This window comes from Quercus lobata, chromosome 1 (genome assembly GCF_001633185.2).
Source record: "Quercus lobata isolate SW786 chromosome 1, ValleyOak3.0 Primary Assembly, whole genome shotgun sequence".
NCBI lineage: Eukaryota > Viridiplantae > Streptophyta > Magnoliopsida > Fagales > Fagaceae > Quercus > Quercus lobata.
In genome coordinates, this window is record NC_044904.1 from 9,637,163 (window position 1) to 9,649,673 (window position 12,511).

Consider the following 12,511-nt stretch of genomic DNA (forward strand, 5'->3'; position numbering starts at 1 on the left):
CTAAGAAGGGGGAGCATTCACAACTGGTGCGTCCTGAGGCTGGGTACTAGCATCGTCTTCCACGTTGACGTCATCAGAGCCAGTCTGGAGAAGAGAGCTTGTGGCAGCAGCAAGGTTAAGCTTGATTGCATTAAAATCAACTTCAGGGAAGTTCTCAATAGCGTCCATTCTGAAATCTTCAAAACCAGCTGCATAATTGCGATCCAAAGTGTCTGTATATTCTTTGGACGACTTGAACTCAGCCACAGCGTCCTCTTTTGCCTTGGAGAGACGAGCATTCAATTCATCATTCATCTTCTGCAAATGATCAATGCGCGTATCCTTCTCCACTGCATCCGTCCTTAGCTCCTCAATCAGCTTGTTACGTTCCTTGACCTCGTCCTTAGCTTTTTCAGCAACCCCAGCCCATTTTTTACACTCAGCATTCACCTGCTGAATCCTCGTCTCCAACAAGACTCTCGTCTTGTCCAGCTCTGTTGCCTGTCTAGACGCTGCTATAAACTTGGACATGGCCTATGAATAGACAAAGCAACATAGAGTGATTAAATGAGGAAAAGTGGCTACCCAAATAAGGATGAGAGATACTGACATACCTTGAAGAGGTCATGGACGCCTGAATGTTCAAATTCCTTTAAACCCATGTTGTAGCACGTTTATATCTTCGTCCTTGACAGCCATCTGGAAACGTTTCCAAGCCAGGTCTTCGTTCTCAATAATGTTCGTGGAATGCTGGGACGAGCCAGGCGTGGTAGACTTGGCCAAAGGAGTTCTGGGTGGAGTCTTGGACGGCGTGGACTCCACTGGAGTGGACGAGTCCACATCAACTATCTGGACGGCAGGCTGGGACTGGGGAGGTTTGGACTTGACCACCTTGGACGAGCCTGACTTGACCCTTTTGTCCCTACGACTGGGGAGCCCTTCCAAGTCAATATTTTTTGGCAAGAACTTCCTTTTGTCCCCAACCGTTGGACGAGTCTGACCCTCAGGACGATCTTGGGCTTGACCCTCAGGACGTTTCCCCTCTCCTGCAATCTCCTTCCCTCTATTCTCTTTCATTGTTGACATTCCTAAGACGAGATGAACGAGTTAGGAAGGTACACATAAAAAAGAAAAAGAAAAGGAGGTTTAGCTAAGAACTTACTTTTTCGCACAGTAACTTCGTGGGCGATAGCTTCGTCTGAAGGCTCAGGACCTAAACCCCACTTGGCTAAGCGTCTTAGCGTGACAAGAGAACGAAAGCTCCTGTCTGTATGTAGACGAGCTCTATGGACGCGGTCACGATGGAATTTACTCAGGGACGGACGTTTGGCAGCTACAACACAATGAACAAACAAAGGTTAGAAATTGTAAATATATCAAATAGAAGTAAGAATAAAAATAAACAAGGGGAAGGGACGTACCTTCTGGACGAAGGTTCCCTAGTTCCCCAGTGTAAGGGGGAAAGGGATCCCTGCCAACGTCCACAGGGTTCCCTGCCCAGAAGCCTGAAACGAAAATGAACTCCGTCTTCCATTTCCTATCAGACGAAGCTAGGGACTTGATCAACCTACAATCATTCCCTCTAGCAGTAAACTGATAAAAACCTTCAGATTGACTTATGGCAGAAGGTTTATAACAATAAAGGAACTCGTCCACTGTAAGAGGACGGTCCCCACCAAAAACTTCCCTCCACAAAATTTGCATGGAGATAATTAGTCTCCATGCGTTAGGATTGAATTGACAAACACCTAAACCTAACTTAACTAATAACTCTCTATCGAAGGCATTTAAAGGAAACCTAAGGCCACCTAAAAAGTAAGATTCATAGACGCCTATACCAAAACGGGGCTCACAACACCACTCTCCACGGACGGGCAGCCTAGGGTTAAACTCGTCTGGGATTTGATACCAGGATTTAAGGCTATTTAACTTCTGTTCGTCCGTCTTAGAATGGACGCCTACAGCACAGCTGAAGACGGTTTCTACCTCGTCCGTAGGATTGGACGGAGAACCAGCTTGAGAGCCAGAAGCTCTCCTAAGCTGTTCTTGGACGACCTCAATAGGGAGCCCAGGGGCCCCAGAAGAGTAGTTCTCGTCCGTGCTTCCTCCACTCTCATCACTAGCACTGCTAGAGTCAGACCTCTCACTAGTATCCTCACAGTACTCGTCTATGGCCTTATTAAGGCTATCAGTAGACGAGGAGGCAGCGGACATCTCTAACAAGAAACTTAAAACCTAAAGACGAGGAGAAGAAGAGTACCTGGCTCTAGACGGAAGAAGACTCTAGACGCAGAGAAACTCCTAGACGAGGCTCTAGACGACGGATGTCAAGGAAGAAAATCTCTGGAATGAAAAGGGTTAAGGGAGGCATTCCACTATTTATAGGATGCTGACCTAGGTAATCGAAACGACCCAGCCAATACGAAAGCGACACGTGGCATCTACCTCGGAAATATAAATCGACGAAATTAGCCACCAATAAAAAAATGACACGTGGTGCGAATAATTAATAACCAATTACCAGTCCAAAGACGTTCAACCATTTGGACGACTCACATGGACGAGGGGGCAACTGATGGTGTCATAAATCCCCAAGTCCATAACTCGTCCATATGTCTCGTCCAACAAAAGAAGCTACAATAGGCGATGAAAATTACAAGCGTACTGGCGAACCTCGTCCATACATGGACGAGCAATACCTCGTGAGATCTATTTATCAGTTATGAACGTCAAGCCTTCCAAGATGATCTCGTTATCTTCCACTGAAGATGGACGAGATCATCCTTGAGGTGTCGTCCATCCTGACTATGGATGGACGAGTTCATCAGCGTCCGACCTAAGTAACTTCCACAGCGGTTATGGAAGTTACTCCTAATTCGCCGGACTCCTCGACATTGGGAACGGTTCCTAAACAGATAAACCGTTCCACACACACACTATATAAGGCTTCTTCGATGAAAGGTAAGGGGGGTCAGACACTTTTACTTTTGAGAGAACATTTCTTCGTTACAGAGAGTTCAAAGTAACTAACTTGATCATCGGAGGATTTTTGGCCGGTCCCCCACCGGTCCCCTCTGATTCTGTGTCCTTTGTATTACAGGAAATAGCCTAAAGATCAACGTTCGAGTCCTATCAACCCACTGATAAAGGGAGAATCATCAATTATTATTATTTTTTATAAATTTATTAGTAAAGAGCATTTGAATGAAAAAGGTATTCATCCTTTCCTTGGGTTTGCTGTTAGGTGATTTAGGCTTGCCAACCCTTTGCTCGACTTTGTGACTCTCCTACGTTTGCTCAAGTCGTGACCTCTACGAGTTTCTTCTTCTCCAAGTGGCTGCCATCAAGTGCACTTCATCATGGTCATCTTCCACGACTCATCGAGGACACTCAATGATCAATCTGTCACTCTCCTGCGCTCTTCGAACGAACCCCTAGAGAAAGGTGTTGTCTTGAAAGTCCATCCACTTGGTAGCAGCGTACCTTCATCTTCGTCTACTACCATTCCTCGTCCTCCAAGTCTATCTCAATGGTGGGTCGAGGCATCTCATGAGCTACACGATCCGACTAGAAAGGGTTCGCATGTCATTTCAAGGACGTTTACTCTAGCCTCCAACCTTCACTCAGCTGCGGACCATGTCGATCGATTTCCTCTCCTTGGCCGTCGGATAAGTGCAGGAGAAGTACAATGGGCCCTACCTTCCTCCAAGACGCCTCCACTCCAATATAGGGGTGAGTTTTTTTTCCTCCCTAAATATTGGGAGTGGCTAGAAGACGTATTGAGCCGCAATACTAAAGTCTTGAGCGATGCCAACCTTTACGAGCCTCTGCTTGCATCATTATTCACATACGATCGGAACGCCCATGTCCTGCAAGCCTTCCTAGAATGTTGGTGTGCGGCTACAAACACATTACACACGTCTGTAGGAGAGGTCTCCATTAGCTTATGGGACCTACATTCAATCGGTGGGCTTCCTGTGTACGGTTCATTCTACGAAGAGGTCGTTCCAAATTCGAAAGACTTATCATCGCTTCCCTCCTGCTGTCGTCATCTATTTGCTACCTTTCATCATTTGAGTCTTGAGCTGGGTGGTTCGCACTTGGTCACTACGACTGCATGGGTGAAGTTTTGGTTCCGTGGTGAGTCTAAATATCAGAAGCCGCCGACTAGGAGGTCAATACAGAGGAAAGCAAGAGGCAAGCAATCTCATAACCCCTCTGGTAAAATCGATGCCCCCAGAATTCTGACTAAAGAAGACGAGGCTCCCTTCAATATGCTCAAAGTGGAGAGAAGGCTTATAGAAGAGACTTGGTTAGCTGCTTTGATCTCATGTTGGCTGTGTGAGTTCGTTCTTCCCAACGGGGGACCAAACTTGATCAGGCTTGGTGTTTTCAAGAGCGCAAGTGCGATGGCTCGTGGTAGGAGATACTGTCTTGCAGTCCCAGTCCTGGCCAACATTTATAGGGGCTTGAATGAAATTGTGTCTTCTAAGACTCCAAGTAAATGTGATGCCACTTTTCCTGCACACTACTTGAATGCTTGGTTGGCCGAATACTTCGACACTCACTTTGAACTTGAAGGGTCTCGCTCCAAGGCTGTTCCGCGCATATTTAGATACTCCGGAGAAGGTGCAGCCAAGCATTATGACGAGGTTACGGCTCGTAAGCTATTTCATGCTGTCAGTAGCTTCAAGTTTCATCGTTTGGGCCTTTTCAAAGGCCATCGAGAGATTCTGGTGGATGATGACAAGCTACCTAGCTCTTATGCAGATTACTTCATCAGCCAACGCTCCAGCTACTTGGCCTCTCGTCGTGGAAGTGTATGTATAGTTGAACCATACAGCCCTCACCGCTTTGGTCGACAGTTTGGTTTCAATCAACACATCCCTGGGGAGCTTAATGAGGACTTTCGCACCGTCACCTTAGAGCAAGTGGTATGCTTCTGGCGCCAATGTCTTCGTCTTGCTACCAATTCGAAATTCTTGATCCTTGCCTGCCCATCTGAGCACGGGGCTTCGTGCACGAAGGACTATATGAATTGGTGGGCTAGAAGATCTGATGGTTTCTTTTCTAGTAAGACTGAGCAATCAATTGGGAATGTTAACCCAAGCAAGATAAGACTCAAAATAAAACAGCCCAATGAAGTAGTTGAGCCTGTGAAGCGTCGAAGCGATGGGAAGCCCTCTTTTGGGATTTCAGAGGCTACCGATGAGTCTTTAGAAGGAGTATGCGTGGACAAGGCACATTCTCCTAAGCGTGGGCCTTCTTGCATGGTCTCAATACCTCAAGACGTGGAGATGACCAAGGGTAGGGATGCATCAGGCTCTGAGCAGAATAGTGGCAACTCAGATTCTCATTGGAGACGTAAAAGGCAGAGAGATAATCCCAGTAAGAACTTGGATCGTGAGGGGGTCACCCAGGCGACTGATCGTGGTGTCGATATGGATTCACTTCCCGATCCTTCAGGTGGCAGTGCACAAGTGAGTCTTAATTCTCTTTTTGATGATTTTGATCCCGAACACATTAAAGACCTTTGTTTCCTTCATGATGACCTTGAAGCTATTTCTGGTATCCAAGAACTTTTTGAGAATGACACTCTTGGTATTCTTCCAATGCAGGATGACAATTATCCTTCGAAAAGAGCAGGAGAGAAGTGTACACCAGTTGCCACTAGCCCTTCTACGAGCGAGTTTTCCATTCAAGGTCCAACAGCTTTTGATTTGGCTACTAAGGCAATTGACCCATCACGTTCGGGGAAGACTAACGCCACTCCTTCTTTTGACCCTATTCACATGCCTTCAAGGGACGTGACTCGAAATAAATCCATTATGTGTAGTTCAAGCATCCCTACCACTTCAACTATCACAAAGTTTGAACCCGATGATTTGATTTTGAAGGCCGATCGACAGCATGCAAAAACATTAGGAGGGGACCTAATTGAGAAGGTTGTCAAAACCCCTTTCACTTTGATGACTTCACTCAGGGATGGAGTCGAGAAGATTCTCCAAGTTATCGCATAAATAAAAGTTGTGGATGCAATGCCTTTAAGAGAGCGTATTTCGAAATACATGGATGATGCAGACCGATATTCTTCCCTTCATCATGCTCTTTCACAAGGCATCACGCTTGAAGACAAGGAACAAAAGCTCACCGACGCTCGACATCGTCTCGCTCTTGCCCTCGACTCGGAAGCCATTAAGAGCAATCAAAAAGTTGCAATCAAGGCGAACTTAGACAAGGCCTTAGCTAGAGAGGTTGAATTGAAGAAGGAACTTGAGCTACTTTCAATGCAAAAGGCAGAGCTTACAGCGTCGAGCACCCGCTATGATTCAGAGCTAGCCCAGCAACAAGTGATCATTTCTTAAATCAAGGGGGAGGTTTCCAAGATTGAGGCTACTCCAACTTTAGAAGCTTCTGATGATGCAAAACTTAGAGGGCTACAAGAATTACTAGAGACTAGTAAAGAGGAGTTGAGGCATTTAGATTGGATAGGTTAATCTTTTTTTTTTTCATTGATGTAGTCATTACAATGTAACGACACCTATCTCTTTATTAATAAAAATTCATTCATCTCTGGATCAATGTTTGCTTCTTCATTGCTCCTTTTTTTTTTTTTAGTTCTTTTATTATTATTATTATTATTATTTTTTTTTTTAAGTACATATGTGACTGAACTTAGTAATGAATACCAAGCTGCCTACGTACCCAAAAGGGATCAAGTCATAACGTAGTTCAAAGGAATTATTATTATTATTTTTTCTTTTTTAAGTACATATGTGACTGAACTTAGTAACGAATAATAAGCTGCCTACGTACCCAAAAGGGATCAAGTCATAACGTAGTTCAAGAGAGTATTATTTTTTTTTTTTGTCCCTAACTTTTGCCTAGGCCGCCTCTTTCAAGGTTTTCAACCTAGCGGGATTTTTTTCTTTTTTTTTTTTTTTTTGTCCCTAACTTTTTGCCTAGGTCGCCTCTTTCAAGGTTTTCAACCTAGTGGGATTTTTTTTTTTTTTTTTTTTTTGTCCCTAACTTTTGCCTAGGCCGCCTCTTTCAAGGTTTTCAACCTAGCGGGTTTTTTTTTTTTTTTTTTAAATGGGCAGTTTAAGCTCTTACCGAGGAGCAACTTCAAAACTTCATGCATAGTATCGCTTTAGGAACTTTGCATTTATGGGACCTACCCTCAGGCCATCTCTGTCGACTATCTTGTAAGCACCATTAGTGTAGACCTCCTACACGACATAAGGACCATCCCATTTTGATGTGAACTTGTTCCCAGTCTTGTGAGAGATGTTGATGGGTCTTCGCATTGCAAGTACTAGGTCCCCTACTTGGAAAGATCAAGGTCGTACTCTCTTGTTGAATGCTCGCGAAAGCCGCGCTTGGTAACATTCAAGACGTTGTTGAGCTTCCAATCTCTTTTCATCAAGTGCTTCCAACTCTTCAAGTCTTAATCGCGCATTTTCTTCATTTGTGAGCCCTTCTTGGATGGCAATTCGAAGTGATGGAATTTGTCGCTCCAAAGGTAGGACTGCTTCGACACCATATACTAACGAATATGGAGTGGCCTGCGTGGGTGTCCTATATGTTGTCCGGTACGCCCATAAAGCTTCTCCAATCTTTTCATGCCAATCCTTCTTCAAGCGCTCTACTACCTTTTTCAACAAATTGCAAAGCGTCTTATTGAAAGCCTCAGCAAGACCGTTGGCCGGCGCGTTATACATGGACGACTTGTATTGCTTGAACTCGAACTTCTCGCATAGTTGGGTCACCAAACTATTGTAGAATGGCTTACCGTTATCCGTGATGATATAGCGAGGGACACCATACCGATAGATCAAATGGGTCCGGATGAAGTTCACAACATTTTCCTTTTTTACTTCCCTGAGGGGTACGACTTCCGCCCATTTAGAAAAATAGTCGGTCGCAGCTAATATGTACAGGTGACCCCCTGATGACTTAGGCAATGGCCCTACAACATCGAGTCCCCATGCATCAAAAGGCCAGGATGCGACCGTAGGGTGCAGGGGCTCCGGTGGCTGATGGATGTAGTTCGCATGGAGTTGGCATGCTTCACATGTCTTTGCATAGTCCATACAATCTTTGACCATAGTGGGCCAATAATAACCCATTCGTTTTATCCGATGATACGATTTGGGGCCAGACTGATGGGCACCACATACTCCCGAATGAGCTTTTTCCATGGCTTGATCACCTTCTTCCTTGCCAAGACATCGTAAGAATAGACCGTCAAAAAATCTCCTGTACAATGTGCCCTTGTAGTGTATGAAACGAGGCGCCCTCCGCCGTACCTCAGTCTTGTGGTGGGAATCTTCAGGTAGCTTACCATGTTCCAAGTAATCAATTAAAGGTTGGCGCCAATCCTCATCCTCCACTATAGATATGGATATGGCGTTCGTTGCACTCGCGTATTCTTCCGTGTGAGAGAGCACCCAACGGTTGCAAACAGGGACATTTGCCTTTTCACCCTCCGACAGAGCCAATGTGGTGGCTAGGTTAGCTAGAGCATCTGCCATCCTATTCTCGTTTCTGGGGATATGCTCCAAGGAAACTTCGTCGAACTTCTCAATTAGTCGCGTAGCCATCTGGAAGTAAGGAATCAACCCTTCATGTTTCACTTCATAGTGTGTCAAAAGTTGATTGATTACCAACTTGGAATCGCCGTAGACTTCTAAGTATGAGATCTTCATATCAAGGGCCATTTGGAGGCCGGCAATAAGGGCTTGATACTCAGCAACGTTGTTTGAACATGATTCACTAAGCACGAAGGCGAATGGTAACACTTGTTTCTGTGGCGAAACAAAAACAACTCCAGCACCAGATTCTTCTCGTCGCGCGGCCACATCGAAGAACATCATCCAAGGTGGGAGGACTTCAGTGTACAATACATCTTCATCTGGAAAGTCATCTGAGAGCTCCCAATCGGCAGGAATAGGATGATCGGCAAGGAAATTTGCTAGTGCTTGCCCTTTGATGGCTTTTTGGGGCACATACATGATTTCAAACTCTTGAAAGGCCACAGCCCATTTTGCCAACCGACCAGACATGATTGCCCTAAACAAGACATATTTTACTGGATCTATCTTTGCAACCAAGTGTATTACGTGTGCTTGCATGTAATGCCTTAATTTTTGAACGGAGAAGAAAAGCACAAGACACATCTTCTCTATTGGAGAATACCTCAATTCTGCCCCAGTTAGCTTTCGACTAAGGTAATACAATGCTTTCTCTTTCTCTTCTTCATTTTTCTGAGCTAAGAGGGCCCCAAGTGATTGTTCTTGTGCAGCAATGTAGAGCACTAGAGGTTTTCCTGGCATAGGCACTCCTAAGACAGGTGGATTAAGCAAATACCTTTTAATGTTCTCAAATGCATTCCTGCAAGCCTCATCCCATTCAAAGGTGGCACCTTTCCTCATCAATCGACTGAATGGTTGACACCGTCCTGCTAGATTCGATATGAAACGTCGAATGTATGCAAGATGGCCTTGTAAGCTTCGAAGTTCTCGCAGGTTCTTTGGTTCGGGCATCCTTTGGATAGCATCTATTTTAGATTGGTCCACTTCAATACCTCGATGTCGAACAATAAAGCCTAGAAACTTCCCAGACGTGACGCCAAACGCGCATTTGAGAGGATTCATTTTGAGTTGATATTTCCTTAGTTGATTAAATACGATGCGCAAGTCCCGTAAATGATCCCCTCTTTTCTTTGTCTTAACAACTAAATCGTCAACATAACATTGCACAATTTTGTGGAGTATGTCATCGAAAATTCGCTGCATTGCCCGTTGATATGTAGCGCCAGCATTCTTGAGCCCAAAAGGCATCACCTTATAACAGTAGATCCCCTTTGGAGTTCGAAAAGCGGTGAGCTCTTCATCTTCGGGTGCCATTCGAATTTGGTTGTATCCTGATGAGCCATCCATGAATGATAATGCTTCATGACCAATAGTTGCATCAACCATAAGCTCTGTATTTGGGAGCGGGAAGTCATCCTTTGGGCACGCTTTATTCAGGTCTCGAAAATCAACACAGACTCGAATTTGTCCACTCTTCTTTTTGACAGGGACAATGTTTGCAATCCACTTCGGGAATTGTACCTCTCAGATGAATCCTGCCTGCTTGAGTTTGTTAACTTCTGCCTCAATTTGTGGGAGGAGTTCGGGTCGAAAGCGACGTTGGGCCTGCTTGATTGGTCGTACTCCTTGCTTTATTGCCAATCGGTGAACTGCAATTGTTGGGTCTAAACCTGGCATCTCCTTGTACGTCCAGGCGAACACATCTTTGTACTCCATTAAAAGCTCAAAGTATTTACTTTCTTCCTCCGGCGTCAAAAGCGAACTCACATAGATTGGGCGAGGTTCCTCGTCAGTCCCTAAGTTTAATTTTTTGAGCTCATCTACAGTTGCTTGCCCCCCGTCTTCTATTGCCCGAGGGGCTTCATTCGGTTCATCATCTGATGCATCTGATTCGGAATCGGTTTCGGCTGTCACGTGGCAAGAAGGAAGGACTAGTGTCTCGTGGTCCTCCTTCCCATCATCAACTTGCTTCTCGAGCTCTTGTGTATGCACAATAGTTCGCCGCTTCACTTTAAGAGAGTTTCCTGTACTAACTTCTACGATCAACTCACGTTTCATGCGTGAAGGGACAAGGCTGTAAGCTTCGGTGTCATTTCTCTTTTGTAGATCACTTTTCCCTTTCTTGGGTCGTGGGGTGTCAATTGAGCTACTCGTAGACCCAAGCCTATTAAATGCCGACCTACGTGTACGTGAGGTTCCTTCCTTTGTAGGGAGAGAAATGCTTAATCTATTAAATACTGACTCTCGAGGAGTAGATGTTCCTAGACGGTCGAATACAGAAGATCTTGACACGGGCTCCGGCTTCCCCTCCTCCTCAACTTCAAAGGTGATGTGTTGAGACGCCACTTTTTTTCCTTTTCCTTTGGCCGAGATTCGAACCGGCTCTTGTGACAAATACCCCAGCCCGGTTCTAGGAATCTCGATCGCATAGCCTTGTTGCTTCAATTTGCTTTGGGTCGAGTTGAGCCCATGAGACTGCTCTTCCACATAATCTGAGTAAAGTTGCCCCAATTGCGGAGGATTTTTGAAATCATAGCCTGATTTTGCCAAAAGTTTATACGCTTTAGGGTCAAAACCCTCTTCTGTTCTTTTGACTGGCAATGAATCTTCTTCAACAAGGCTACGTGTAGCTCTAGTGAAACCCTTGAGTGGGGGTTTTGTTAAAACCACTTGGTCTAACTTTGGTAATGGCAAGGTGAAATCACTTTTAAGGATAGTGATATCTTCCTCTTGAAGAGGCTTTTTGTGCTTATCCTTAGTCTCCATCGTCAACCCGAATGGGGATTGGCCTTCCTTTCGTTTAGACACGGGCACATATCGTAAGACTATGGGTGCCTCCTTCTTCTCTTCACGAAACTTCTGTCTTACTTCAGAGTTAGGTTTTGGACCTTCCGTGAGGGGCTCGCCTCCTTCCTTACGTTTTGCCTTCTTCTTTTCTGTAGACTCTTCTTGTGGTACATCGTAGGTTGTGTCGCAGTCCAGGTAAAACTTGGCGTCTGCGAAGTGAGATTCTGCCGCTGTAAATGGTTGCAAATCTGCTGTCACCACCTTTATTTGCTTGCCATCGCAATACTTGAAGCATTGATGCAATGTAGAAGGTACAACACCATTCCCATGAATCCATGGTCTTCCTAACAACAGGTTATAAGAGGTCTTTGAATCGATCACATGGAAGAGAGGTCTTGCTCTCAACTCCTCAATAGTCACATCTAACCGAATCATGCCGATTGCCCTTTGTCCTTCTTGGTTAAAGCCTTGGATGACAAGTCGACTTTTGGATAACTCTTTCACAGATATGCCTAGGCGTTTCATTGTTCCTTTGGGCATTATGTTGACGGCAGACCCGTCGTCTATGAGGATGCGGCTTATTCTTTCCCCTCGTGTGTAACCTGAGACAAAAAGTGGTCGATTGTGGGGTTTGGAGCCCAATAAGAGATCCTCATCAGCAAACGTCATCTTGTCGAGGCAGTGAGCACATGTAGCAACTGTTTCTTCTGAGGCATGGGTTTCACTTTCCTCTTCCTTTGTTCCTCTGGTTTCTTCAAGGTCCACTTTTCCCTCTCTTTTGGTGAGGTCTTCTTGATCATCAGCATCATGGCAAGAGACCATGTAAGTGGTTGTCATTAAGCTCTCTGTAAGAAAGCCTTTAGGGAAAAACTCATGCAACGTGACCGACAGGGGGCCTTCATTCGGACGGGCTCCCTTTCTTTGTTTCTTCGGACCATTTGTTCCCTTTCTCTTGGGAGCAACTTTTGAATCGCTTGCTCGAAGTTCCCTTTTCTTGCAAGGAACATGGGGCTTTGGGTTATGCTGTTTTCGAAGTCCCTTGTAGGTCACAAAAGTCCAACCCTCTTCGTCTCCTACCAATCCGTCGGCAGCTCTATCATCATCTTGAGGGTTGAAGCATGACGTGTGCATAGGCTCAAGTGTTCCAAATT

The 12,511-nt window shown here is 45.2% G+C and overlaps 3 protein-coding genes across 3 annotated transcripts; all 3 read right to left on the reverse strand.

Annotated features, from left to right (window-relative positions):
* LOC115994785 lies at positions 1 to 652 on the reverse strand. The gene is made up of 2 exons (XM_031119052.1): positions 594 to 652; positions 1 to 513 (listed from the first exon to the last, which is right to left on the reverse strand). The coding sequence occupies exons 1-2, from the start codon at positions 639 to 641 to the stop codon at positions 1 to 3; spliced, it is 561 nt and encodes a 186-aa protein (XP_030974912.1). The 5' UTR covers positions 642 to 652.
* A 1-nt stretch (position 653) lies between these two features.
* LOC115994795 lies at positions 654 to 2,193 on the reverse strand. Its single transcript, XM_031119065.1, has 4 exons — positions 1,401 to 2,193; positions 1,142 to 1,312; positions 731 to 1,067; positions 654 to 678 (listed from the first exon to the last, which is right to left on the reverse strand). The coding sequence occupies exons 1-4, from the start codon at positions 2,191 to 2,193 to the stop codon at positions 654 to 656; spliced, it is 1,326 nt and encodes a 441-aa protein (XP_030974925.1).
* Positions 2,194 to 7,316: 5,123 nt separating this feature from the next.
* Positions 7,317 to 9,959, reverse strand: LOC115994803. The gene has a single exon (XM_031119077.1). It carries the CDS (start codon positions 9,957 to 9,959, stop codon positions 7,317 to 7,319), a length of 2,643 nt encoding a protein of 880 aa, XP_030974937.1.
* Positions 9,960 to 12,511: the final 2,552 nt, after the last annotated feature.